At 31.5% G+C, this 27,330-nt stretch overlaps 2 protein-coding genes across 8 annotated transcripts; one reads left to right on the top strand and one right to left on the bottom strand.

The window, feature by feature from the left end:
- The first annotated feature begins 1,042 nt into the window (after positions 1-1,042).
- LOC105150001 (constitutive coactivator of PPAR-gamma-like protein 1 homolog) lies at positions 1,043-15,382 on the top strand. Of its 3 annotated transcripts, none has more exons than XR_015545718.1 (16): positions 1,043-1,160; positions 2,638-3,059; positions 3,206-3,378; positions 3,462-3,575; positions 3,748-3,894; positions 3,977-4,346; positions 4,622-4,873; positions 4,950-5,327; positions 5,404-5,542; positions 5,665-5,790; positions 5,896-6,013; positions 6,114-6,414; positions 7,412-7,656; positions 9,798-9,939; positions 10,297-10,391; positions 10,838-10,984. XR_015545718.1 is itself a non-coding variant. In XM_011062778.2 (16 exons), the coding sequence occupies exons 2-16, from the start codon at positions 2,846-2,848 to the stop codon at positions 10,986-10,988; spliced, it is 2,952 nt and encodes a 983-aa protein (XP_011061080.2). In that variant the 5' UTR covers positions 1,043-1,160; positions 2,638-2,845; the 3' UTR covers positions 10,989-15,382. The 3 variants fall into 3 exon arrangements, 2 of the variants coding, with proteins under 2 accessions (XP_011061080.2, XP_087264038.1); XM_011062778.2 differs by having other exon boundaries at positions 9,798-9,926; positions 10,838-15,382; XM_087407912.1 differs by lacking the exons at positions 9,798-9,939; positions 10,297-10,391; positions 10,838-10,984 and adding an exon at positions 7,772-8,172.
- On the bottom strand, positions 15,087-26,960 carry LOC105149956 (nardilysin). Of its 5 annotated transcripts, XM_011062725.2 has the most exons (16): positions 26,775-26,916; positions 26,605-26,695; positions 26,296-26,390; positions 22,573-22,715; positions 22,132-22,245; positions 21,859-22,054; positions 21,587-21,792; positions 21,327-21,497; positions 20,905-21,248; positions 20,303-20,803; positions 19,984-20,134; positions 19,767-19,900; positions 19,058-19,436; positions 18,420-18,906; positions 18,086-18,213; positions 15,087-15,303 (listed from the first exon to the last, which is right to left on the bottom strand). In XM_011062725.2, the coding sequence occupies exons 2-16, from the start codon at positions 26,691-26,693 to the stop codon at positions 15,205-15,207; spliced, it is 3,237 nt and encodes a 1,078-aa protein (XP_011061027.1). In that variant the 5' UTR covers positions 26,694-26,695; positions 26,775-26,916; the 3' UTR covers positions 15,087-15,204. The 5 variants fall into 5 exon arrangements, with proteins under 5 accessions (XP_011061027.1, XP_011061025.1, XP_011061024.1 ...); XM_011062723.2 differs by having other exon boundaries at positions 18,086-18,207; positions 26,605-26,960; XM_011062722.2 differs by having other exon boundaries at positions 26,605-26,959.
- Positions 26,961-27,330: the final 370 nt, after the last annotated feature.

A 27,330-nucleotide genomic window follows, 5' to 3' on the forward strand; every position in this document is an offset into this window, starting at 1 on the left:
AATAATATAGATAAGATTTTTTAATAGAAATTAGAGTCTTTTACAATATCGGATGAGTTATAAATTCATCAATTAAATATCTTTCAAAGATATTTTATTAAATGTTAAAAAATAAATAAACATCAGACATACATTTATAAAATATATGTATATATAAAAGTACAAAAAAGAAAGACTTACTATTTCTTATATAATATTAATTGAATCATAAATTTAATAATTATATTTTTGTGAAAGTTATTAAATATTTAAAAAGATATTAATATATGTATAATAATTTAAAAATTTTGGAAAATTAAATGTCTCTTGTACAACATCAGTTGAGTCAGACATAAATTCAATAATTAAGTTGTATTTTTCAAAGTTATTTTATTAAATGTTTAAAACGATATTTTGTTAACAGATACAGATATACATTTATAAAATATATGTATTTACAAAAAAGAAAAAAAATCACTGTCTCTTATACAACATTGGCTTAATCATAAATTCAACAGTTAAATTTTTCCAAATTGTTTTATTAAATATTTAAAAAAGATATTAATATATAATAATAATTTTAAATTCGTATTTATCGTATTCATATACGACGATCGTTTCTTAAGTCTTAATAATAATTTAAAAGTTATAAAAATTTGATATCTCAGTAATTAAATTGTATTTTTTAAAATTATTTTATTAAAGTTAAGTTTTATTAAAAAAAATATTTAATATCTAGACACAAGTTCCTAAAATATATGTATGTATAAAATTTTATCGTGTATACAAATTTTATGTGTTGATAACAAAATGAATCAGTTAGTACAAAAAAAAACAATAGTTTGTGAAAAAAGTATGCGGTAAACAACTTGCGGTGAATTTTCTCAGAGAATGCAGAATGAGAAACGAGTTACGAGAACGCTTTGTGTTTTCGAAACAATGGCGCGTCGCGCAGTTCCGGCCGACCATAGTCGCCGGCTGATCGGAACCGAGTTGTGACGTAAGAGAACGCCACGAGCTGGCCAATCGGCGCACCGGATAGCGCGACGTGCCGGGCGGTCGCCGCGCGCGCCACCGGTACCGGGGTGGTCATTTCCGTTTTCGATTCCGACGTCATCCAACTCCGAAAGCCCGTGTGTTTTGTGTTTCTTTGGGGCCACGATGATTATCGCTAATTTAACGTAAGTACGCGGTACGTCGCGGCGGCACGCGCGGATCATCCGGACGTGTTCGCGCGGCCACGAGAACCCGGTATCAGCGCACGTCCCGCGTACTCCGTAACGCGAGGGAGCCGCTTTTTGCGATCAAGCGCGACCGCGATACTCCGCCGACCAACCAATGCCAAGACAACTGCTCCGATTCGTCCGTTAACCGGTCCGACTCATACCGTCCGATATTTCTCGCTTTCGATTCGGGATTCGTATCCGATATTAACGATAACGGTCCCCATCCACGGGGCTGGGCCCATCCCACCATCATGGGACCGGTCCTTGCGAAAGGCCAGCCGGCGTGAACGCGGCTAACACCGATCGTCCTGATGTGCGCGTAAACAAAGTAAATGGCGCCGAATGATCCCTCGTAATTCCGACACTGCGCGTTCTCCAGCGTTCTACGCGACGCTCTGCAACGCAACGGTCCACAGGACACGTCAAAACGGAAATTCTTCGTCGGGCTTGTCATCTCGTTCAGAAGGAAAGGAGTGGGAAAGGGAGGGGCGGGGACGTGGAGAGGGATAGAGGGACGCAACTTACGAAGCAACGTACAAAATGAATTATGTCGCTTTAGTTCTCCCTTTTTTCATTTGTAAATACTTGTAAAGCGGAAGTGTTAAGTAAATGGAGTCATTGTTTAATAGCTGACTGTGATAAAACTAACTTGGTCATAGTCGACGCGAGACTGCATGTATCCCATAAAATCTGTGAGAAACAACGTATCTGTTACAAATTTTGTAAACAGAATGTTAGCAAAAATATAACAAAATCTGTTAGTGTAATTGATCGATCGATTGTATAAATCGAGCAGAATCTGTTATTTCGTAAATTCTATATACAATTGGGTCATTCATATCTTACGCTTTTTTTAAATGCTTGGAGCACCAAGTAATTAGTTGTAACATTTTGTACATTTTTTAAATACACAACCTTATAAATACTTTCTGATGATGAAAAGAGAAAAGGGCGAATGATTTATCATGTGTAACAAAAGCTCAAAAAATTATGTAAGATACTAAGATATGATTGCTTTTCTTTTAAAAGACGCAGTCGGCATAAATATTGTTCTATCTTTACTATTGAATGTCAAGAAGAGTAAGAATGATGTTTATGTTTTTTAAAAGGATAAATCAGTATAATATCTATTTCCATCAATATAGATTAAATTTAATCTCGATTCTGTTTATTCTTAATTTTTTGTTACTTAGAACTAGAAAAAAATGAAAAGTTAGTTGAACCAAGATTAAAATTAAATTATCATTGGTGAAAATAGGCATAAGTGATTTTATTTTGATGATTACGAAACAAATTCTGCTTGGTTTGCTATTGTGGAATTTGTTAACAAATCACTAGCAGATAGTTAAGATTTTGCTTAATGAAAATGATTGTAATATTTACAATTCTATATTGATATTGAGAGTACATTGCCGGCTTTTCTCTTTTGCAGATTGAACCTTTTGAAATTGGAATTAGGTTTCTTCATGTCTTAAAATATTTCAAAAAAATATCGACCATAAAAGAGCAAATACGTTGCTGGTCTTAAGACAAAAATAAGCAACTTATAAAGATAATAAAACTATTGTGTACATAAAGAAAAAATTGAAGCAAACTTAAAGTGACTCGTGACCGGAATATATTTCGGGAATATTAGAAACATGGGCATTCAAGACTTGCAAACTTTCCTGGACGGCAATTGTGTACAAGGGGGATCTGTACCTGTGGACTTGTTGAAAATAGCGCGTATGGTCGCTCAAAAATCTCAACGTAATCGTGTAATTAAAGGACAGCAGATACACAATTTCGGCAAATTAAGACTAGTTCTCGATGGAGAATGCTGCTTGGATCGATTGTATGGAGGATTCTTCTCAGGTAAATAATAAAAAAATATATAATAATATAAACATAAATAAATTTAATTTTGATAAGACGAATTTTACTGTATAATTTTAAAATTCATTAGTTTTTTCTTGAATAGAAATAATTTGATTATTAATATTATTGTTACTTTGATACAGATTGGGCTTGTGGTGGACAATGGAACCGTATGCTCCAATTCCTTGCTGTTCTCATACAAGCAATGGAAATGTCGGGCTTGGAGGTAGCTGTGTTCTTTAATGGATGTTTCGAACCTCTTCGAAGACCAGATTGGGTGCAACATCAGTTGCAAGTACGCGCTAAAGTTAACAATGTAAGTTTGTCATACAAATATACTTTCAGATTAATTGTGACTGTTAATTAAAATTTTTGAAGATTTCTTTCTGAAATGTTTAGGTCTTGAAACATATAACAACGAAAGGTACGCCGCCACCGAAAATCTGGTGGACTCCTCCTGTATGTTTAAGGACCAGTTTACGTATGGCTCTTAGGCATCTGAATGTCACAGTTGTAAGTTAATAAAACATTACCTTCTGTTTTTAGTTTTTGTAGTTACAGTTAAATTTTTGATTCAAATTTAATTAAAATGCACAAGAAAAGAGACAGTAATATTTTAATTATTGCGTACAGTTTAAAAAATTTATAAAATATTACATAATTAACGTTACTAATATTTTAACAGTTATGTAGTATGGATGATCATCACCAAGAAGTCATTGCTTACTGTCGTGAGAATAATTACAACGGACTCATAGCTGATGATGCAGAATATGCTGCATTTGATCCTCCACGCTACTTCTCATCCGAACAATTAAAACTTACATACAAGGTATGTATTTTTTAGTAATAGAAATCAATATTTTATGTGACGATAATTTATCGTTCGTAACATATATTTTTTTTCATAACAGGGTTCTCTTGATACAAAAGAATATATGCTTTCTGAGCTCACTAGAGCTCTCAACATACCATCCGACAGGCTCTGTATATTGGCAGCTTTACTTGGAAATTATATATTGACCGAAAATGACTTGGCCGACTTCTACAAAAATAATAATATTAGCACCAATGTGCTAAATAAGACAAGCGTTGAACAAATGATTAAAATAATTGCGAATTTTGTCAAGGAACTTCCATCTGCAGAATTAGATGTGATTTCACAAAAGGTGTTTGGTTCTGTTTCTGATCCAAGATGTTCGAAATTAAGACAATCTGTTCAATATTATTTAAACGGAACAAAAGAAGGGTTTTTACATTATAAACCTGTGAAACCAACAAAAGGTGAGGCTTTTTGATATTAAAAACATTTTTAAATATTTTATTACCAAACAATTTCAATATATTTAAAAATTGGGATGTACTATCAAACAATTTTTTGTTAAAAAAATATTAATCTTTAATATAAGGAAAGTAAATGTTTTAGCATTTTCAAGATAAAATTCTAGAAACTGAATATAGAAGGAGATGGTAATCACATATAAATCTGTGTTGTTAGTTTTAGTTTTCATATAACTAATAAATTAAAAATAAAATATATCCGTGCCAATCTTTTTCAGTCCATAAACTAGATTCCAAACCGAGCACACAGACTCAATCGAGTTTGTCCGACACACCATCAGTCTCGGAAGGTGACTCTAATTTGGAAACGTCGAGATTTGCCTCTGAAACTTTGGAGAGCGAACGTGAAAGTTTGAACGCGTACAAACAGGCAACAGCCAACGCAAAGACGGCGCCGCAAATTGTGATCGATCCACCTGGTATTCAGGGCCATGGAGATGCTGATGCTATACGCACAGAGGAAGAGCAAAGTATGCCGGCTAAAAATCGATGGCTTTTGACGATTTATTGCTATTCTATCTTAAACGTCTGGAATTTTTGAAACAGGCGATGGACATGCTATCAACGGTACTCACAATCTCTTGATAAGCTCGTCAAGTTCGAGTAGTAGCTCCTCGGCGACATCGCCATCCCATGCAACAGCCGATTCTGCGAGACAGCTGGAGAAAACTAATATTCCTACAACGTCACCAGAAGTTATGCGCACTGCCTCGGAACGTCACCAGAAGGGGCTCATGTCACCGTACATTTATCAAATTCTCATCGCTGGTGAAATCAAATTGCCGGTCCTCCTGGAAGACGAAAATCATCGTGAATTTCCTTCTATTCATGTCATTTATAGACCAATTCGACAAATGGTATATGCGATTTTGTTTAATCTCCATCATCGGATGTATCTAGCTACAAAGAGTAAAGAAAAAGGTGGTAAGTATAATGTTTTACATAAAATAATAAAAGATTTATATTTTCTTTATTAAATTTTACAAATTTATTTCGACAGATAGTGAAAAGATCGAGATACCGGATGTAACAATAAAAGAATGGGTATGGTCCAAGTCCAATCCATATCAGACTCCTGAATTGGTGAAAGCAGAGCAGATTGGTTGGGGCGTGCCTACGATTCAACGTTTGTGGTTTGGGTAAGTGATTTTATCTCAATTAAATTGCATACATATAATAACATCGTGGATTGATTATTGAATTAAAATTTTCTGTAGACTCATATAATTTTTATAAACTGACAAGATTTCCTGTTCTTCAGCACAGTTATAGATGATAAGAGGCGAAGGCTTAGGGGTTTTCTGACTTGTATGAGATCAGACACACCTCTAATGTTAAATACCTCATATGTACCGCAACATCTGCTGGTTATGGCCTGTGTTTTAAGGTGAATATTGATTATAATTATTTTAAGCTTTTTATCAGATTTCTTTTTTTAATTAGTTGAACATGATTCGATCAATGAGTGTTTCTCTAATTGTTTCTTTTACAGATACATTATGTCTTTTTCTGATAAAATAAAGATCTTGCGCCGTCAGGAATTAGACGCTTTCATCGCGCAAGCTTTTTCACCGGAGCTTATGAATGCTCAGTATTTGCAGGATTTACAGGTAAAATGAACATGTATAATTCTTTTACAATACAGCTGTTATTTTAGGTAATGATTAAATACTTGAATAGGTCAACATTTAACGTATCATTTGTATACAGCTTCCATTAGTGACATCACGCGGTGTACAATTGGCTACTTTGTTCATGGCTGGTGTTGAGACTGCATTGTTGGCGAACGATGCATGTGGCGCACCGATTCCATGGTTAATGTGCTGCCCCTGGCTTTACTTTGATGGAAAACTGTTCCATCATACGTTGGCTCGTGCTACTATTGCTAAGAACTTATTGGAATTATGCAGCGGTCATATTGACCGCGTTGTAAAGGTCGAGAGAATGAGAAAAGCTATACTCGAGGGAATTACCGTCGTGTTTGCGCGACCGCCTTTACCTGTCACGCCAGGTATATTATATTCATTTTAGCTATGCATTAATGTTTTCTCTTTTATTTATCTGTCTTTAATTGGGATGTAGTTTACGAAACTTTCGAAATTTTTTTAATTTCTTAATAAGTTTCTAATAATTTCTAATTAATAAATTTCTAATTAAAATAATAGCCTTCAAAATTTAATTATGAAAAACACTGCATTAATTATACATTATTATATTCCATTTAATTACATTTACTTAACGTAATTTAATTAGTATAATATATTTAATATGACATTTAATAATTTAATGTTATAATTACATAAGCTGTTAATAATATTAGCTATTGTAAGCTGAGAGAAAAAGGAACAGAATTAATTTAACAACTTTTATAGTTTAGTTTAATTGGTTACAGTTTATTTGATTAATAGATACGCGAATTTTGATAATTTTGAGAATTTTATCTTATGTTTTTTTTTATTAATAATTCTTCCAGTTTCCTTCCAGTTGCTTCCAGCATCCTATTTTTGTAATAGAATTTCGAATGGAAGTAAAGCAAAAGCAGTTAATATTGCTTCGTGGGGTTCATCAATATAATCCTACGAATCTCAAAACTGCGATAAAATATTCTGATAAAAAAACTCAATTCATATATTTTTTATATAAAACTGAAAATTGCTGTGACAATTGAAATTGTTAAAAAACTATTATGATTTATCGATTATATATCACAAAACTAAAATTATGTATATTTTTAAGAACAATTCAAATGCAGATATTACACAGAAAATTAATTAATATTCTATAAAGAAACATATTTGTTATAAGCAAATTGTTAAATAATAAAAACTAATCTTACTTATGAAATGCTAATATTCTTTTATATTTTATATTTCTTACGAACTAATATTCTTCTACATAACAAAAATTATTTCTATATAGCATTTTAATTTTTTTTCATATGTTAATAATACATAATTTTTATCTATTTTTATATATCTGTATAATAATTTTATTTAATATTACTACAGGTATTCGTGTATCAGTTCCCTCCAATATTTTGCCTGCTAATTGTACTATTAACGACGGATTGATGCGCGGTCGTGGCAGCGGCACATTACCGCAACGTGGTTTAATGCGTCGCCCAATCCCTTCGCGTGGTGGTCAACTGGAAATCGCTGGTGTTGTAGTAGGTCAATGGGGCCCAAATTACGGACAACCCGGTCGATTGCCGCAACCCTTGCAAGGACACCCTCGCGGACGGATTCCACCGCAGGTAAGGTATAATAGATCTCAATAGGGTATGTGATTGCAAGTAATTTCATAACGATGGCTCGATATCGTTGCGTGTATATGGAGTAAGAAGCACACGATGACGATATTCTGGACAGATTTTAGGGGAACGTTCGAGATATTGAGTAGTCCGCTTTCACTATTTAACGTCGCTGGTGTGATCGGATAATGCGTGCATTTAGGAGGGACATCACGTAAATCAATTTAATGCAGAGTTACTTGCTTATACAGTTTTTTATATAGTTTTTATATGTAGACGTTCGATACATCATGGAAATAAATCTGGAATCATGTACTTGAGAATGTATATTAAGCGGAGGATAGTTAATGTATCCTCGTTATGTGTGTTGCTTTATTACATCATTAGGATGAAAAAGAAATTATTTTGACATTATATTTACATGATGTTTTTTTTGTAGCATTGCGGTTTTGTATTATCGCATGTTTTTTTTATATGTAATATGGACACTGTTAAAATAAAGGTTTCTATATATTTTAATTCAGAGTATTTTAACTGGTGTTCCTTTTATATGTATTCTTTTTAGGTAACATATATATATATTAGGTGTTGGAATTAATTCGTAGCGTTTTACAAGTGATGGGAAGTACTTTCATTAATGTATTTTTTAATGCTCATGTGAAATAAATAACATTCTTTCATTAAAAACGCTACGAATTAATTCCAACACCTAATATATATATATATATATATATATATATATATATATATATTTTCCTCTTTACGAAGTAGTCAAAGCATGTATTTCTAAAGCATGTATTTAAATAGCTGAGCAATATGTAATGAAATATAATTTTCGTAAAGTTACACATAATTGTAAAACATAAATAAAAACGACATATCTATATCTATATATTTTTAAAAGTGAATTTTCTATTCGAGAAATATTATATCATTTTTTTTTGCTTACTTACGTTTTTATAATAATTCAAATCACAAGTATGTGTCTTTGTTAATTTAATTATTCAACATTATATATGTCGTGAACTTTTATTGATATGTGATAATTAATTTGTATTTGCTATTATATATAAAAACTAAAAAAAGTAAAATTTATGAAACATTTTATACATAATTTAAAAAAAAATAGTATATATATATATTAGGTGTTGGAATTAATTCGTAGCGTTTTTTAATGAAAGAATGTTATTTATTTCACATGAGCATTAAAAAATACATTAATGAAAGTACTTCCCATCACTTGTAAAACGCTACGAATTAATTCCAACACCTAATATATATATATAATATATATATTAGGTGTTGGAATTAATTCGTAGCGTTTTTTAATGAAAGAATGTTATTTATTTCACATGAGCATTAAAAAATACATTAATGAAAGTACTTCCCATCACTTGTAAAACGCTACGAATTAATTCCAACACCTAATACATATATGAAATATGGTAGAAGCCTGCACGTGTGCTTCATTTTTTGGAAGCTCTTAACAGAGAAATAAATATTAATAATATTAAACAAAGAATTTCTTAAGACCACAAATGAGTAATTACATAATTGTGTAGATAAATATTATTTGGATAAAAAAAGGGATTTAATAAAAAAAATGAATTTTTATTATCATTATTAATGAGAAATAAGTTTTTATCTTCTGTAGAACATATTTTTCTAAGAACTTATCTTTTGGAATTTGAATTTAAATTTTCAATTTTACTGTAATTCGGTTTATCCTCTTTGTATTCAATTTTGGAATCCGCGTTATCTTTTATTGAAATATATCCTTCTGAGAAATAATTGTAATGATTTTGTGATGATATCAAAAGATACGTGTTATATTTAATTTATTTAATTGAAGAATCGATAAATTTATATAAATATATCTTTTAAAATGTAATTGATCTGTCTGCATCAAATCAGATCATATCGAAATATGTCGTGTTTACGGAAAACGAGCATTTCGAGCTTTCTTTTTAATTCAAATTCTAGATTCATCTTCTGAAGCATTGATTTAAATAATCTAATAAAGAATTATTAAAAAATTATTAAGAAACATAATAAATCATGTTTGGAATACGTCACAATAATATTTTATTTAGATAACAAGAATTTTGTACACATCACAATTTAGATAAATTGTGTTTTTGTAGGTAACTTCTATTGGTGGAATTAAATATGGTCTTCCACGTGGATTTAATCCGATAAATCGACCGACATTTCAAACACGCGGAGCTACCCGTGCTCCGATCGCTGGACGTGGCAAGAAGACTCAAATGAAGGTAAAAATATCTTGTAGGTATACGAATGAAAAAAAAATATCGGAGGTGATGGAAACTTAGAATGAATTTGGAACAACTATTATTTATTGGAACAATTGCTTAAATCGATAATGTTTATATGTTGAGTAAAGTTTATAAACTTAGTGAAATAAAATTAATTCGAAATACATACACATATAAACATAATTTAAACATAAGGCGTATTTTTGAAAACATATGAGATAAGAAAAATATTTAGAAGAGATAATATATACACATATGTATAATTATGTATATATTTAAATCATTAAAAAGGAGAAAAATATAATTCGGATAATTTTCTTAATAACAATATATAGAAATCTTAAACACATTTTTATTAATTATTTAGGTAACGGGCAAAAAGAAAACTACTGTTAAGAAAACTAAGGAAACAGAGAAAAAGGATACCAAAGGTCGTGGTATTGATGGAATCACAGATTATAAGTAAGTGTTTGAAGTTTTTTTTGTAAATTCCAACATATCTTATAATCATTTATTGATCTTCACATTTATGATGATGCAAGAAAATCTTTTGTTTCATTATTCTCATTTTATAAAAAAAACTTGTCTTCTTTATTTTGATATACGTATAAGTAATTAATTTAATTTTTATTTAATAAAACAATTATATTAGGTGTAGTAAAAAGAAATCCATTATTTTTCCAATGATGGCTTTAGTAATTTGTATTTCGTCTACGCATGATACAGATTACTAAAGCCATCTATTGGAAAAATAATGGATTTCTTTTTACTATACCTAATATAAATGAATTATATAAATTATATTACAAGTATACTTTTACTATTTTTACTATTACTTGTATATATATGTATATATATATGTATATATATATATATATATAAAATACTTATATAATATTCTATTTTAGCGAAACTCAAATCGATAATGCTCGTGCACTACTGACAAAAGACGCACTGCCAGTACCAGGTCAGTTTGATGATGCGGTGGAGAATGGTAAGGGTATGGAAAAGGGGCAGGGCGATGCATCGCTCGCTACTGCTGTTGCAACGGAAAATTAGATATTAAAAGAAAACTTCTCGAAAAATGACTGCAACCACTCCCAAATTATGACTCAAGACTGTTAACAATCTACTTATATGTTCTGAGCAATTGTGCACCAATAACATTTGGAATATCAATCTTCAAAATTATTATACAAAGGTTTTGGGATAATTCTTTAATTACCAAATTTAATATTATTAAATTATTAATTATTATAATTTATTAGTAAAAGATATTTTATTACTTCTCCATTAAAATGTTAGTAGACATACTTTTCGAGGAAATGTGTACGATATCAGCAGAGCATGCGATAATCAAAAATATAATTATCCTAATTAGATTTCTTCAGATGCTCTATTTATTAACATTTAATATCGGAACATTAGATTTATAATCAGTGACAGTTAGCTTGACTTAGAATGAGTTTGAATTTACTGCAATTATCTGCTTTTTTAAAAATATTAATGAGCTATGATACAAAAGTCAAATAACTAATAAAAAATTAATATTTTTCGGACAAAATAGTTTTAGTTTCTAAATATTGATAGCTATTTGAATGCTATCTGATTGTATTCTAAATGTTATGTGCACAATAGTTCTAAAGCTCTGATGGGTCCAAAATATTGATCTAATAATAGGAGACAAAAAATCTTTACTTGCAGTGTCTCGATAGCACGCGGCACGATGTAAGGATTTTACCTATTCTTGACGTATGCGATATATGATGTCCTCACTGCCAAACGTACCACTCTGTATAAGATAGAAAGACAAAAAATCGTGCTTGTGCTAAAAATGATGCTGAAATGCGAGCTAATTTTGCTCGCATTACCATGGAATGGAACTCGACTGATTAGTGTATGCATGTGCTAATTTTACTACTCAGAACAAATCGTCTCAGCTGCTATAAGTATTTAATTCTTAAGAAGTGTGATTATTTTTTTTACACGAAAATATATATTTTCCGGTATTATATGAAATGCTCGCTGTGATGTATCTCAGTGATTCGATTTGACAAAGGAAGTAGTCTGACACGTAGATACACATACACGCCATATTATACATGATGACATTTAATTGATTTTTGTAGATAAGAATGATGTCAGACGGAACACTGAGATAGTCATTAGCATATGGAGACTGATGCTTTTCATATAGGTAAAATATATATTTATATATATATACATATATTATTTAGATTAGAATTCTCATGCAGTATATTATACGTAAGTTGTGCCTGTGTAAAGTGTGTGAATGTATTGTACCTGAGAGTATGAATATATGAGAGAAATTGTTAATATAGAGTATATATAATTACAAGAATGAATGAGAAAGAAAGAGAGAAAACGAAAGAAAGAAAGGAGAAGAAAAAGAGTGAGAATGAGAGAGAGAGAAATAGAAGAGTAAGTGAGTGAGTGAGTGAGTAAGTGAGAGTGAGTGAGTGAGTGAGTGTGAGAGAGAGAGAGAGAGAGAGAGAGAGAGAGAGAGAGAGAGAGAATGAGAAAGCCACGATAATGATGTACATAAACGTGGCACATTACATCGTTATAGACACGTATACATACGGATATGTTCACCGTATGTACATGTGTGTACGTGATCTAAATCATATATTTATTTGCGTTAGAGAATTGTGTGAATGGGTTTCCTGAATGGAATTTGAAGTTTAGAATTTGAAGATACGATAATGTTTCTATCTAACAACAGACTTGAAGCATATCGTAAGGATATTTAATATAAAAGTATTTGTTGTGAAGTAATCCTTATGATATGTCTCATATTGTTTGAAAAATATGCTACATTAGCATGTGCTACAATTTATTAGATAATTTGTTAGAAATATTTAGTCCATTAAATTTATGTTGACAATGTATTATATGCATTACAATACATTATTATGATATAAATATTATTTATATATTATATATAAAATATTATATTATATAATAAACAAATCTATATATGCACGATTTGGAAATTTTATATAAAATAAATATTCCTTATCTGTAATATTTATATTAAAATATTTATATTATAATAACATGAAATGTTGCTGGATCAATTTCAATATTTTAATTTGACAAAAATTGCTAATAATTTGTTTAAAATATGTTAAATTGATTGTTAAATATTTGAAAAATAATATTTAATAATAAAATGAAAAATTAATTTTATTACGATTAAAAAAGCGAGCTTTTCTGTGCATACCTAGTGTAGCATATTCCCAGAAATATTCTTCGTTTAATTGTACATATGAACAGTTGCTTTATAAGTGACGCAGTGTGATTGATATGGTGTATATATAGAATCCAGGTGCGTATGTGTTTATTACGCATCGGAATAGGAGATGATTATGTTAAAAATATGCTATTTATGTGTAGAATAGTCTAAATGACTTTCTACCAAAGATCATCGGAGTTTAAAAGAGATAAAAACAAGGGTTCTTTTATCAATAGAAATGATATATAACAGCGAAATAACAAGACAGCACGACAGAACACGATTATTAAAATAAGTAATGAAGACGAGGCAGACACGTGTCTAAGGCACGTGTATGAAAATGATTAAAGCGAATAAAAAGAGGAAACCATTTATTGAGATAATATAATGAGATATGGTGATAAGATAAAATGTTATATTTTTGTAGATTTGTTATTGCGTAAAATGCATTAGGACAATGAGAAACTTTATATAATTTGAGTAAAATGACAGTTAACGAGTCTGAGAAGTTAAAGGAGCAAGATCCTGTGAGAGAAAGAGAGAGAGAGAGAGAGAAAGAGAGTGAGAGAAAGAGGGATAGAAAGAAAGATAGACGGAAGTGCTTTAAATGGCATGTTAAGAAAATGACATCCGCGGATAAATTTTGCTGAAAAGAAAAAAAAAAGGAAAAGAGAGTCCCATGTTCTCCTACATTTCCGAAGCTCTCAGTTTCCTGAGTTGCGTGTAGGAACAGGAAAAAAAGATATATAACATATATATATGAATAACAGAGATGAATTATAACTAATAATGTCAGCTTCGATATGCGCCGAGCATATGTGAAAAATAATTCGACTGTTTTACACGATGCATATGCGAAGTAATCAACATTTGCTTAACGTATTTGTCACGACGAGCGTTTGTAAATCATACGTTTCACGGATACATGTAATATGATTTTATAATCACTCGAGTCTCATAAACGACTTATGATTAGCGTATGAACGCTTATGATTACTTTGCAAAGTACGTTGCAATGCACGATCGCTGATACGATATTCTTTTTTGAAAACGAGAAATTTCGAGAATTGACAAAACCGTTCGTTTTGAACGCGTATATATATATATAATATACACATGTACACACATAATACATATAACACGTACGAAGCCGACCTTCTTGAATCTGACAAAATACGAATTTGAGAGTAAAACGCCACTTTACGCTTTTACGTAAAGATAGATGATTTTCTTTCTGAGAAATCGAACTCTTGAGATATATATATACATATATATATATACCGGATATAAAACAAATAAAGACACAAATAACGATGTATGCAACGTGATCAGTTGCTGCTGCACTGATATGAGTATGCAACAATATAATAATAACGTGAAATAATTTAATGTAAACGCGAAGCGTAATGCAAAAACAATAAAAAAAAGAGAATTCAATATTGAATACAACAGAAAGCAGAAATGTTGAAAACAAGGAAAACTCGCATAAAGCATTAACGACGTAAAAAACAGGCGCGTTTTCGCAATTCAGAGCGTAACTGCCTGGCTTTTCGTTGTAATAAGTAGAAAAAGTGGGGCCCACGAAAGTCGTCTATGATAATACCGAGACATACCCATTAAAAGTTATAAATAATCGTACTTTATGAAATAACAATCTATATTGATCTTCGAAACATTGTGTGTTGTGAACAGATAATTAAATAACAGAAAAATTAATTGTACACCAAGTAAATGCTAAACTCTCGATAATCTTGCTGAAATGACAAAAAACCATTGTAATGAAGAAACGGTTAAATGAATATCGCACAGAATTCATTTTTTACGATCTACGGTATCGCGCGTAACGTACTGCAAAGCACGTTGTCGCAAGATAACACGCTCGATTTTTCGAAGGAAAACGGCTATTTTCATTTCGTTTCAACACCATTTTTCTAGCACAGAATATTATACGATATGCTGCCAAGTATAGGGTTCTCATTAACACTTTTAATATATATTTATCAACAGTTATATCCTTTATTCAGAGAAAAGTCCCGCTTTCTTATATATCTTCTGTATGTTTATTGTCCTCCTTCTTTTTATATCTTTTAGAGCTTTAGGTTGCCTTGCAGGAATCTTGAAAAAAAGAAAAACTTAATTTAATTTTCAATAACTTGTTTTAAATGCTAGATTAAAAATAGAAAAGAAAAAAAAACATATATTGTATATTTACGTTTCTCATATACTTTAGATGTATACGCAGTGAAACGGGCGTCGTGTTACGCGTATACACGTGTGTTCTTCTTATCTTTTAACTTCTAACTGTAGCCCGTACGAGTAGAATCGAACTTCTCATAGCGATCCGACGTTAAGCATAATAATGAAAAAGAAAAAAAAGAGGAACCACCTCTCTGAGTTATGCGCACTTGACAATTATAAATTTTAAGTTTTCCTTAACGTAGTTTTGCTTATATACGTAATATGAGATATAAACTAAAATAACGATAGCGAAACGCAAGTGTAATGTAATAAAGTAAAAAAGTAAAAAAAAAAAGAGATATCGATGTAGATGAAAAAAAAACGCATGTGGGCCCCGACACACATCTTATATATTCTTATTAAATATTACATAACATATAACTACGCTATTATTTTTCATAGGGAAGGAAAAGATTACACGCATACGCGCGATAACATGTATACTTGATAATTATTAGTACGTTTGTTTTCCCGTTCTTTTTTTTTACTTTCTCTTCTTATATCTGAAGGAAGAAAACTATTAAACGATGCGAAAGCGCATGGGATATATATGTGAAAAGGGAAGGAAATATACGCGTATATTACTATTTACGTGGATGTATTTGTGTGAGAGAGAGTGAACGCCCTTTCGAATTTTTCAACTAACAATAAGATAAATTGCCCTGTGTTCGGAACTGTCGCTTGAGTTACCGGTTTATAAAAGGAGAAAACGGGAAAGAAAAAAAGGGCGGAATCCGTTCGTCGATCCGAAAAAAATTGTATATGCGCTCAGCTGTTATTGATGATTATATAATTTGACTTCGGTGGGTCGGTCAGCGTACGTTGCGAAACAATGCGTAAACTGTACCTACATTTCGAATCGCCTTTTTTCAGTGCTATGATCAGGTGGATATTAGAGAGACAGAGAAAGAGGGAAACATAGGATCTCGCGACAAATATAAAGAAAAAAAAAGATCAAATCCCTTAAGTAGAATGAAAAGTTTGCCTGCACAGGAAAGAATATTATATTTGTAGTACGTGATCGTTTGTGGTAATTAATTGCCGGTCACTGATGGATGCCGAGAGTTCGCCAATTTGCACGTAGCCGACCCATCCGCGATCCTCGCATTTATATAAAGCGCAACTGCATTGATGTATTCTTGTTGGATTATTAATACCATTGTAAACATTGTACTGTTGTAACATGTATCCCATTCATGTCTGGTGTCGAGCAGAGCTGATTCTATGCTTTCGCTAGTTAAAAAAAAAAAACGAGGGATCGTGTGCATAAGTTTCTGAATAACTATAATTCGTACAACTTTCGTGATCCTATGTGGGGGATATTACGTGATTTAATAGAATAAAGAAATGGAGCAAAAGAGAAGAAAGGGTAAAGAGAATCAGTGGCGAGAACACGAGGCAGAACTGAAAAAAAAAAAAAAAAAAGATTATCGTAATTCTAAAGACACATTTAAACTACTTTTTAAAAAGCGGATACATATTTGGAAAGTAGCAGGTAAATAATTAATATAAATGTAGTGGCAACTCTATATAATATTACTGCAAAGAGAAAAAGAGAAAAAAAAGATATATACGATGATTATTCGAAGTATAAAATGCGAAACGCACTCTTAATGGATGTTATAACGATTTAGAAATATTTAAATTGCATTAATACTTGCTGTAAATCTGGCTTTTGGAACGCAAGTGCTCTACTGGTCTTCCTATCACAGGAAATTTTCTTTCCTGGAAAGACGGAGAGAGCAATTGATCCAATTGGCAGATACATTTAAGTTTCCTCCTTTTTTTTCAAAAGCATAATATTTAACCCTTCATTTATCTTCTATAAATGCAACCTCTCACAACACACATACACACGCAAAATTAGAGATTTAAGATTTGTAGGATCCTCAGTTCAATTTATAAAGAAGCCATGCGTGACATGCGCGGCTTTTGTAAACGATAACGAACTTTAAATCGAGTCCTGTAAGAAAGCTTTTAGCACGAGTAGAGAGATTGAGAGATTGAGAGAGAGAGAGAGAGAGAGAGAGAGAGAGAGAGAGAGAGGGAGAGGGAGAGAGAGAGAGAAGGTAAAGAGGGAATTTGGATATGGTTGGCTGATATTTTCGGAAGTTTAATGATTTATTGAAAACGTGTTGTCATGTCTTGAATACAATTAAAAGAATATGAAAAATTATATCCCGAGTAAATACTTTACTTCCTAATCCACTTATATTATATTTATCCATGTATTATTTATTTATTTACGATTACATTTTATCCACTTATAAATGCTCATACAAAAGAGCGACAAAATCATTAATATATAAAGCACAAGTCCTTATTTTAATGTGAGATAATTTCATTTTATTAATTTCGAATATTCTATGTTGTAACATGCAAAATGTTCCTAACAATATTAGCTATTTTAAATAGCTTATTAAAAAGAATATAAAGACAGGAAGTGTGAAGAGTTACGTGAAAAGTTGATTGTAATACTTCATTATAATGTTGTTGTTTATATGAGAATTAGTTATTAAATTTAAACATTCAATAAATAAAAAAGAATCTTATTATCATAGGGCAGTACGATTTATCTTTTTTTTCATTGTACTATTATTATTGAATACATCACTTATGTATATAGCTTTTTGAGAGGACTACTAATCTTCTCACTTACTGGATAGATGTAAAGTTTTTTCTTGTACTTTTCTATGTCATCAATATAATCTACAATTTCCTTATCCTTTTCATTAGTATGTATATATTCCAAATTAAAGTACTGCGATTTCTCCTCTGGATCTGCAACTTTTTAAAATTTTAATAATTCTTTTAATAATTTAAGTATAATCTAAAAAGATGGAAGATAAAAAATGTTACAAAATCAGAACTAAAAAAACAATTATAAATGTAAATTAGATCGAATCTAATCAACTAAGAGAAATCCTATTATCATCAAAGCGGATCTTAGTGCTTAAATATTTTGGTGATTGACAAAAAAGTTATTTACTTACTTGACTTCCTGATTGCAATTTCTTTCGGATCAGTTCCTACTACATGCACGCTCAATTTTCTGAAATTACTTCCGTTGTCTAATGTATGCTTTGCGGACCATTCTCTTAATTCGTTGATTTTTATATCTTTTATTGCGAGTACTTCCCTCTCGAGTCTGTCAAACATATATTGCCAATGCGTGATCTCATGCCAGTTTCTGTTAACTTCTTCTTCAAGATCTATATCGGCACATTGCTTTAATTTTCTTAGTGCCTCCTTGGCATCATCCAATTCTTCTTCTGAGAATTCTTCCAAAATCTTATTAAACGATTTTAAAAATTCTTCGATCCGCTGGTCCACATGTTTGGTTGTGTATTTATCTGCTTGAGTGTGAACAGTAATGGAATATCCTAAGATTCCGTTGATATCTCTAAGAACGCAGGAGACGTCATAACCAAGCTGTTCTTGAGTTCGCAACCGATTAAATAACGGTTCTTCCATTATCATCTATAAACAAAGTGTGGATAAATGTGATGCAGAAAATCGATCGCAACAATCAAAGATGTTATTCATATATACTTTCACAAATAAATTAACTGTAAACTAAAGATTCCACGCATTAAAAATATATGAAATAATTAAGTTATTTAATACTTACGATCATCAGATCAATCAACACCGATAATTCGATCGATTCGACACCGATTTGATAATAATTTGTTATTACCGAATTTGCATCAAATTTGTTGATATTTTCCAACTTGCAACAGGACGTGCCCACCGGTATCTGAAAGACTCTCATTTGCGGTATCATACTAGAAGTCAAGGAACCGCAATTAATTATTTTAATACATTTGTGTACGATATCGATCGCAGCGTTCTGCGTCATGTTGCCTTGCACGAGGCACTGAATGTACAAATGATTGGTGAAGAATTTCACAAAACTTTTGAATTTTTTAAAAGTGATATCATGTAGAGCAGTGTGCATGTCAAGGTGTGTATAATGGGTAAGTTTTAATATCCATAATCTCACATCCCTGTATGAAAAAGAATAAATAAATAAATAAATAAATAAATAAATATATATATATTAGGTGTTGGAATTAATTCGTAGCGTTTTACAAGTGATGGGAAGTACTTTCATTAATGTATTTTTTAATGCTCATGTGAAATAAATAACATTCTTTCATTAAAAAACGCTACGAATTAATTCCAACACCTAATATATATATATATATATATATATATATATATATATATAATTGATTAATCGGCAGGAATGTAAATAATATAATTCATTCTTTCAGTTAAATAAGAACTTTATAGTTATTGCTTGATAATTACGCTTGATAACAAATAGCCAGTACCTAACGAGTTTCCCAGGTTTTATAAATGTATTGTAATATGTTTTAAGTTGTTGCACTTTGACAATGTCAAATAAATCCTTTGTAACAAGGGTTGGATATTCCACCATGTATTTTGCAATAGCCATTAACAAGAGCTGCAAGATAAATAAATCATTGATGCACCTCGAAATTATATTTACAATTCCAATGCAATTCCACGCTTTGAACGAATACTTACTGGCAGTTTTTCGTTAAACCCATTCATTTTTATTGTGATACCTTTCTCACTAACATTGATGTTATAATTAAATCCAGCTGCTATAGCAGGATATAATTCTTCAATCAATAGCAGTTTTAGTACATTGCAATACATTTCCATGAGAGCTGCACTGAAATGTCATTAATATGAAAGTTTTTTTTAATAAATACAAATGATTATTATAATAAAAAATCATAATATTGATAATTACAAGTTATTTGATAATTATAAGATATTAGTACATAGAGTGACAGAGCATTATTGCAATGTGTAATATTACATTTTACATACTACTTACTTCTCTGACGATTGAAGTCCCAGAGGAGAAACAAAATGAAAATTCATATAGCATTCTGGCAAACGAAACTTTGGATCCGGCCGATACCAAATCTCTGACAGAGTATTAGAGTATAATTTTACAGGATATTTCGGAACTTCCGCTGGTAACGGTATTAAAGAAAAGTCGTTGGTAAGGAATGTATTCTCTAATGGTAAATGAAAATCTGGTAATGGCTCGATAGATTTCCAGCGTTCGATCCATTCCTTTGATATCTCGATGTCTACATACTTAGTTTGGAACCACGGCTCGACTTTATTTAATTCGAAAAAGTCAAAATCTTCATTGAAAATCATAATATTCACAGTCTCTGGCACTAAATAATCCAAACATTTTTGTATAGCTTCTGGATTATACTCAGAATAAAGCTCGTTTCCAGTTATATAATCGCGTGACGGATAAAAGTGCATACTCTCACACAAATCTTCAACATAATCCGCTGGATCCTCCTCATCGGCAAATCTAGAAAAGTCTTCAAGTATAAGTGTTTCATACATATTTAACATTGTTCTCTTTCAATCACATCTGTTTTGCACATCTATTTATTTCTACAATTGGTTTACCTAAAATTATTTTCTTCAATTTGATAAATTTCATCGTAAATTCTTTTTTGTGGACCCTCCCTTTTCAATAAATTTATAAAAGAAAATATCGCATCTAGAACTTGCTCCAGATGTTGTTGTCCCTCATAGGAGAGTATTATAGTAATCTTTAATAACGCATACATGGAGCTGTGTTCGAAACCACTTTCAGTGCTGCCACTGAATATATCGAGACTCCACATTCTTTTTCGTAAATAACTAATTAAAGAACCTTTTCCTTCATGCCCAATAATCCATGAGATATATTGATGTGGTTTACTTTTGTACAAATGAAGTAACGAAGGCATTGCCCATGTTAGTTCCAGCTAAAAAAACAATTTTCACGATTTAATACATTTATTCAGTATAAAAATAACTTTTTTTAATATATTCAAGTTACGTACTTGGCTAACATCTTTAAAAGGTTTAACTTTATACATTTTTCGAAAAGCGGGAGTATCAAAAGAAACACCATCTTTAAATGCGGAAAAGTCATCAGGAGGCAGTCCATTATTTGGTACATCAGCAAAATACGTTACGACATATTTTTCCAACGTATCCAGCGGTAGTCTCGCCTAGAAAAAAAAATGTATTATGTATTATGTTATGAATTAACTATATTTGATAAGTAATCAACAGTTCTCGTCAGTTTTAACGATGTTACCTGTATAGCTAATTTCATTCTGTGAGCGCTGTAATGACGTTCTCTGAATTTGTGTAGTTCTTCGTATAATTTATCGTCATGTACATTATCGCGCAATGTTATTAAATTGCCCCAAATAAACTTGTTGGCTGGATGATCAGTTCGCGCGAAAGAAGAAAACAGTTGTTCCTTTCTGTTCTCGTCACAAGGTAAGGCCAACTGAAACTCTATATAAGCATGGCATACCAAGACTGCAAGTGACAGTAACAGTGTTACGATTATGATTTATATACCGCTTTCTACAGCCTCTCGCTCCCGCGTGATGGCATCTTTATTCATCAAGGGTTTAATAAAAAATTGAGCAAAACGATCGAGAGCTGACGACAAGTGTTTCTCCTGAATATCAAAGTAAAATGTTGTATGCTCGCAATCCGTTGAGGCATTGGTAAAGCCACCACGCTTACTGATAAACGCATCAAAATCGTTTTCCTACAAGACAATACACATTTAGATATAATAATAAATGAATTTTATAGTAAATTCATACATGTATCATGTTTTAATACTTGAGGATATTTTTCAGATCCCATGAAAACCATATGTTCAAGAAAATGTGCCATGCCTTGAACCTGTGGTGGATCGCTGAAACTGCCTACTCCCACACATAGACCACATGCAGCCTGTTTAAAAAATATATATGCACAACATTGTATACAGAATGTTAAATAGAGAATTAAACATAATCAATAAAATGACAAGTAAACAATTTTAAATTGAGATATACACACATATTTCTAAATGAATCTATATATAGACTCTCTTGTAAATAGTAGATAAAATGTTTCAAATGAAAATTCTTGATAAAATTGATAATATTAAGCCTCAATGAAATCTTTTCATAATTTTATAGGTTTTTCGACAACAAATTATATTACAATAAATTTTTTATAATTATATATAATAAATTGATCCTAAACTGCAACAATTTTAAAATGTCTTAGTTCTACCTTTTTTTCATCTCTCTTAACTCGTTTAACTGAACTATCTTCTTCATCATAGTCATCGCTTATATCACCTTCATCTTCGTCTTCATTATTTCCTCCATTCTCTTCGCTACTTTCCTCATCCTCAGTTTCATCTTCAGTAGATTCTATATTAATATTCAAAATAACAAACTTTATAAATGCAGATAATTATTTATGTGTGTGTGTATATATATATATATATATATGTATGTATATATATATATATATATATATATATATATAGTGCTTTACTTGTGTAATATGTCATATAAGTTTTATTAATAAATATTCATTTTTGTAAAATGTTATAACTTTACTTTCCGAATATGCTCGTGTATATGTGTGTGTGTGTGTGTGTGTGTGTGTGTAGATGAATGTGTGTGTGTGTGTGTGTAGATGGATGTGTGTGTGTGTGTGTGTGTGTGTGTGTGTGTGTGTGTGTGTGTGTGTGTACAGGGTGCATCACCAATCCGGACAAATCAAACAATTTCTTTAAACAAAATGTTTTTAATGAAAAATTAAATATTACAAGAAATCCTTTTACATGGCACTTGGGGAATCCTTGTAGAGCACAATTATTCGATACATCCCCCATTAGCTTGAATGACGGCCTCTATTCTCGGTCTGAAGCACGCACGCTGTAATGTAGCGCTGTCCATGCCGATGAATGCTGCCTCAATAGTGGTCTTTAATGATGTCACATTGGAATGGCGAGACTTGTTTGTGATCCTTTCAATTATGCTCCATATGTAATAGTTCAAGGGATTTAAATCTGGGCTGTTGGGAGGCTAGAATGGGAGCCGAGACGTCCTCAGAGAGCATCTGTCATATCTTTAATGTGTACGATTTGTATCGAAGGTCCTCCTTGGCAATTCGACGCATTGTTGGCTCGCTTACACCAACAATCGATGCTAATTTTCGTAATTTTCAATTGCCCTGGGTCATCCGAAATCAGCCCTTTCAACGACTGCAGGGGTCCTCGCGGTGCATTCTTTCGAGTGACTCTTCCTCGTTAGCATACTGGAACCTTTGTAGGACTGTTCTAAAGCGGTATATTTTGCCATGTCATAAACGATTGATCTCGGGTATCCAAAGAACCGAATTATTTCCGTTGCTGAGCATTCAGCGCGAAGGTCTTCGATGATCGCAGCTCTTCAATTATATTCCGCACGTGATTTCAACATCGCGATCATTTTGAGAATATGACTGTTTACTAGAACCATCAGGCTTTCTCGAACGCCAACAACAACCTCTGGCGGAGGCATAATATAGCGGGAAATTTAAATTGAAAATTGTCCGGATTTTGGTGACGCATTCAGTATACAGGGTGATTTTAATATATTTCGTCACCCATTTCGTCAGTAAAAAATTATTCAAGACCAATATTTGGCAATTTTTAATAATAAATATCTCGTTAACTATTGCGTAAACTGCAAAATGGTAGATGACTTTTCGACTCAGTCCGATTCACTCTACTTGCTCATGATAGGTAACGAAATATGTTAAAATCACCCTGTATATACACGAGGCATATTCGGAAATTATTTTAACTACTCGGAAAGTATGACTACATTTTACAAAAATCGAAAAATATTTATTAATAAAACTTATATGACATATTACACAAGTAAAGCACAAGTAAACCACTAATCGCTATTCAGTTCCAAGCATTTGGTGAGCTGTGGTGATAAAATACTTCTGTATTCCTGTGTTATACGTTTTTGCCGCCACCTCCCTTCACACACGGCATTCTTCATCTCTTTGTCAGTGGAAAAACGTTCCTATGTGTTCTTTCAACATAGTGAAAAGAAAAAAGTTACTTGTTGCTAGATCGAAACTATGGTTCGAATATCCCAACCCAAAACTGTTGAGAAGATCGATCGTTTTGCCTCCAATTTTTTTATTCCAGATCAATTCATTAATGCAGACAGATATTGCGAAATCCTCAAAAAGTTTCGACGGGCTATACAAAATAAGAGGAAAGGGCGTGTATCTGTTGCATGACAACGCTCAGCCCCACACCACACGCAAAATGATCGATTTCGAGTGCATTCCGTTTCACGCATGATGCACATGATGCATCATTTATCCTTGTTATTCACCGAATGTTAAACAAGGATAGATGATGCAGTATGCATTGACATTTTTTTGTTGTACAATCAAAAATAACTACGGCTAGATCCCTGAAGACGAAGATAGCCTTAGTTATCATAGCTTCTGGTTGGATAATGAAAAAACGTCTCATATCATGCGTGAAACGAAATGCTCTCCTCTTCAATCATACCTGCCTAGTCCTGACCTAGCACCAAGTAACTTTTATCTGTTCATCCTATTGAAAGAATACATGGAAGGGAAACGTTTTTTACTGACGAAAAGGTGAAGGATGATCGTACGTGAATGGTCAAGGGAGTTGGCAACAGAAACGTGTGACACAGGAAATATAAAAATTTGATACCACGGCTCTCCAAATGCTTGGAACTGAATAGCGATTACGTGAAAAATAGTGCTTTACTTGTGTAATATGTCATATAAGTTTTATTAATAAATATTCGTTTTTCAATTTTTGTGAAATATTGTAATCTTACTTTCCGAATATGCCTCGTATATACACACATCTTTTTTCATTATCATTACATACCCTGATAGCAAAATGTTAGCAATTTGTTTCTAAACTCGATCATCAGATTTTAACCATAGCCATTTGTATCCACATTTGACTATGGATTCGTCATCAAAATCTGTTGACATATTTTAGCAGCAATTGCTGACAAAAACCAAGTAGTCTGCTGACATAATTTGACAGCAGAAACCGAACAGAACCTGCTGACATAACCTGATGGCAGATTGGCAGCAGAAACCAAGCAAGATCTGTCATTTTTATTTAAATCAACATGATTTCTTGTAAGAAATTTTGCATAACATACATAAAGGATATTATATATAATTATATGTAATTGTATATTTATATACAATTATATATTTATATATAAAATATCTAATTAATAATAAAGTTCATAAATTTTATAAAACAAAGAAAAAAGAGGTCTACGAACCAAAAATTATTATATAAAATAAACATGATTTTTTACACAAAATGTAAAAAAAAGAATGTAAATAAAAGAAACAGAAAGTTAAAGATTTAATATAGAAAGCTAGCAGACGTTTCGATCGCGATTGGATCATTTTCAATGTCAAAAACATACATAATAGCTACAGTCGAAAAAAAAAACAAAAATATAATATAATAAATTATCAATTTCGCTCTGACGCTAGTAACAAGAAAACAAATATCATAACGTACATATTTATTTTTTCTTAAAGTTATCGTAAGTTCATCTCGTGGCCGTATATGAAAAAAGACAGATTTTGCTCAATTTCTGCTATCAATCTACAGTCAAGTTATATCAACAAGTTTTACTTGGTTTCTGCTTGCCACTCTACTGCCAGGTTATGCAATAGATTGTTCAGTTTCTATTATCAATTTGCTGCATAGCATGTCAGCAGGCTTTGTCATAATTTTAAGCAATTTTATAACAATGTTTGATAGTATAACTCTATGTACAATTTGTAGTTTTTCTGCAATAAAAAATTGATTGCAGGTTCTGCTCAAAATTAGTCTTAGCTCTCCACAAGTTTTGCTATCAGGGTACATAACATTTTATTTTTAATACATTGCCGCAATAATAATATTATCAGATGTTTTACCTTTGTCCTGATCATCTTGATCCTGAGAAGCACAAGTTTTTGAATGTATATCGGATATTAACAAAGCCGTTAAACCATTTGGTAATTTGATGACTCTACATTAGGAAGATAAAACACACAACAAATCAATGAGAAAGTTTATCACATAAACCTAATCCTTCCTTAATAAAAAGTAATGTTTCTCTAAAAAAATTACCATTAAATAATATTTCTCTCTATTCATAAATAATATTATTTATAAATAATATTCCTCTCTATTTCAATCGAAAAAATACTTAATTTAATAGAAGGAATATTAATCTGCCTTACTTGTATTCTTTTTTATCGTTCTCCGATTTGATGGGCGTCTCCAAATATTCAACTTGATGACCCTCACCGTCACCGGTTGTATGCTCCATCTCTGGCATTATATTGATGCAGGGGAAATCAGAATGGAAATTAGGTCGGTCGATAGAATATAATTCAATCGGTAAACTCACAATGGGATTTTGAATAGTTTCTAACTTCCTTTTCTGTAGACTCTGCTCAATTTTCCTTAACAGTCTAACTGACACATGTCTACATACACGTCTGACAAAGGTCAGTCGTTGTTGAAAAAAGTAAAGAACACATGTCATGCACTCGACGGTTCTATAACAAGTCTGAACATTATCGATATTCAGGTTTCTCATCTTTTTCTATGTTTCTAGGGAATTTCAGCACACTCATTTAAGTTGCCTATTCATTTAAAATTGTATTTCGTAATTTAAATAAAAATATCATTTATATAATTATAAAATGGTAGATTTTACTCCGCGGTTTCTGTTATCATGTTCGCAGATTCTGTTATTATGTTAGCAGATTTCTTTTGACATTCTACCGATAAAATGTACGACGCTATTTTTTAAATTAATTTGTGAATCGTTGGATAAATTGCTCACACATACTGTTCTAATATTTAACTTGCTAAATTATTAATAATATTAATAAATATTATCTCCAAAATTATTGTTCAGCAATAGTTAAAGATGCATTATTAAATAAATTCTCAGTTGA

This window comes from Acromyrmex echinatior, chromosome 7 (assembly GCF_024713525.1).
Source record: "Acromyrmex echinatior isolate Ae372 chromosome 7, ASM2471352v2, whole genome shotgun sequence".
NCBI classification, from domain to species: Eukaryota; Metazoa; Arthropoda; class Insecta; order Hymenoptera; family Formicidae; genus Acromyrmex; species Acromyrmex echinatior.

Coding starts and splice junctions, on each gene's coding strand:
- LOC105150001 (XM_011062778.2), top strand. CDS start 2,846: ATGGGCATTCAAGACTTGCAAACTTTCCTGGACGGCAATTGTGTACAA. Junction 5,791..5,895: donor GTTATGGCCTGTGTTTTAAG/GTGAATATTGAT, acceptor TTTCTTTTACAG/ATACATTATGTCTTTTTCTG. Junction 6,415..7,411: donor GCCTTTACCTGTCACGCCAG/GTATATTATATT, acceptor ATATTACTACAG/GTATTCGTGTATCAGTTCCC.
- LOC105149956 (XM_011062722.2), bottom strand. CDS start 26,912: ATGACATGTGTTCTTTACTTTTTTCAACAACGACTGACCTTTGTCAGA. Junction 22,246..22,572: donor TTAAGAGAGATGAAAAAAAG/GTAGAACTAAGA, acceptor TTTTTTAAACAG/GCTGCATGTGGTCTATGTGT. Junction 20,804..20,904: donor ATTGAAGAAAATAATTTTAG/GTAAACCAATTG, acceptor AGACTTTTCTAG/ATTTGCCGATGAGGAGGATC.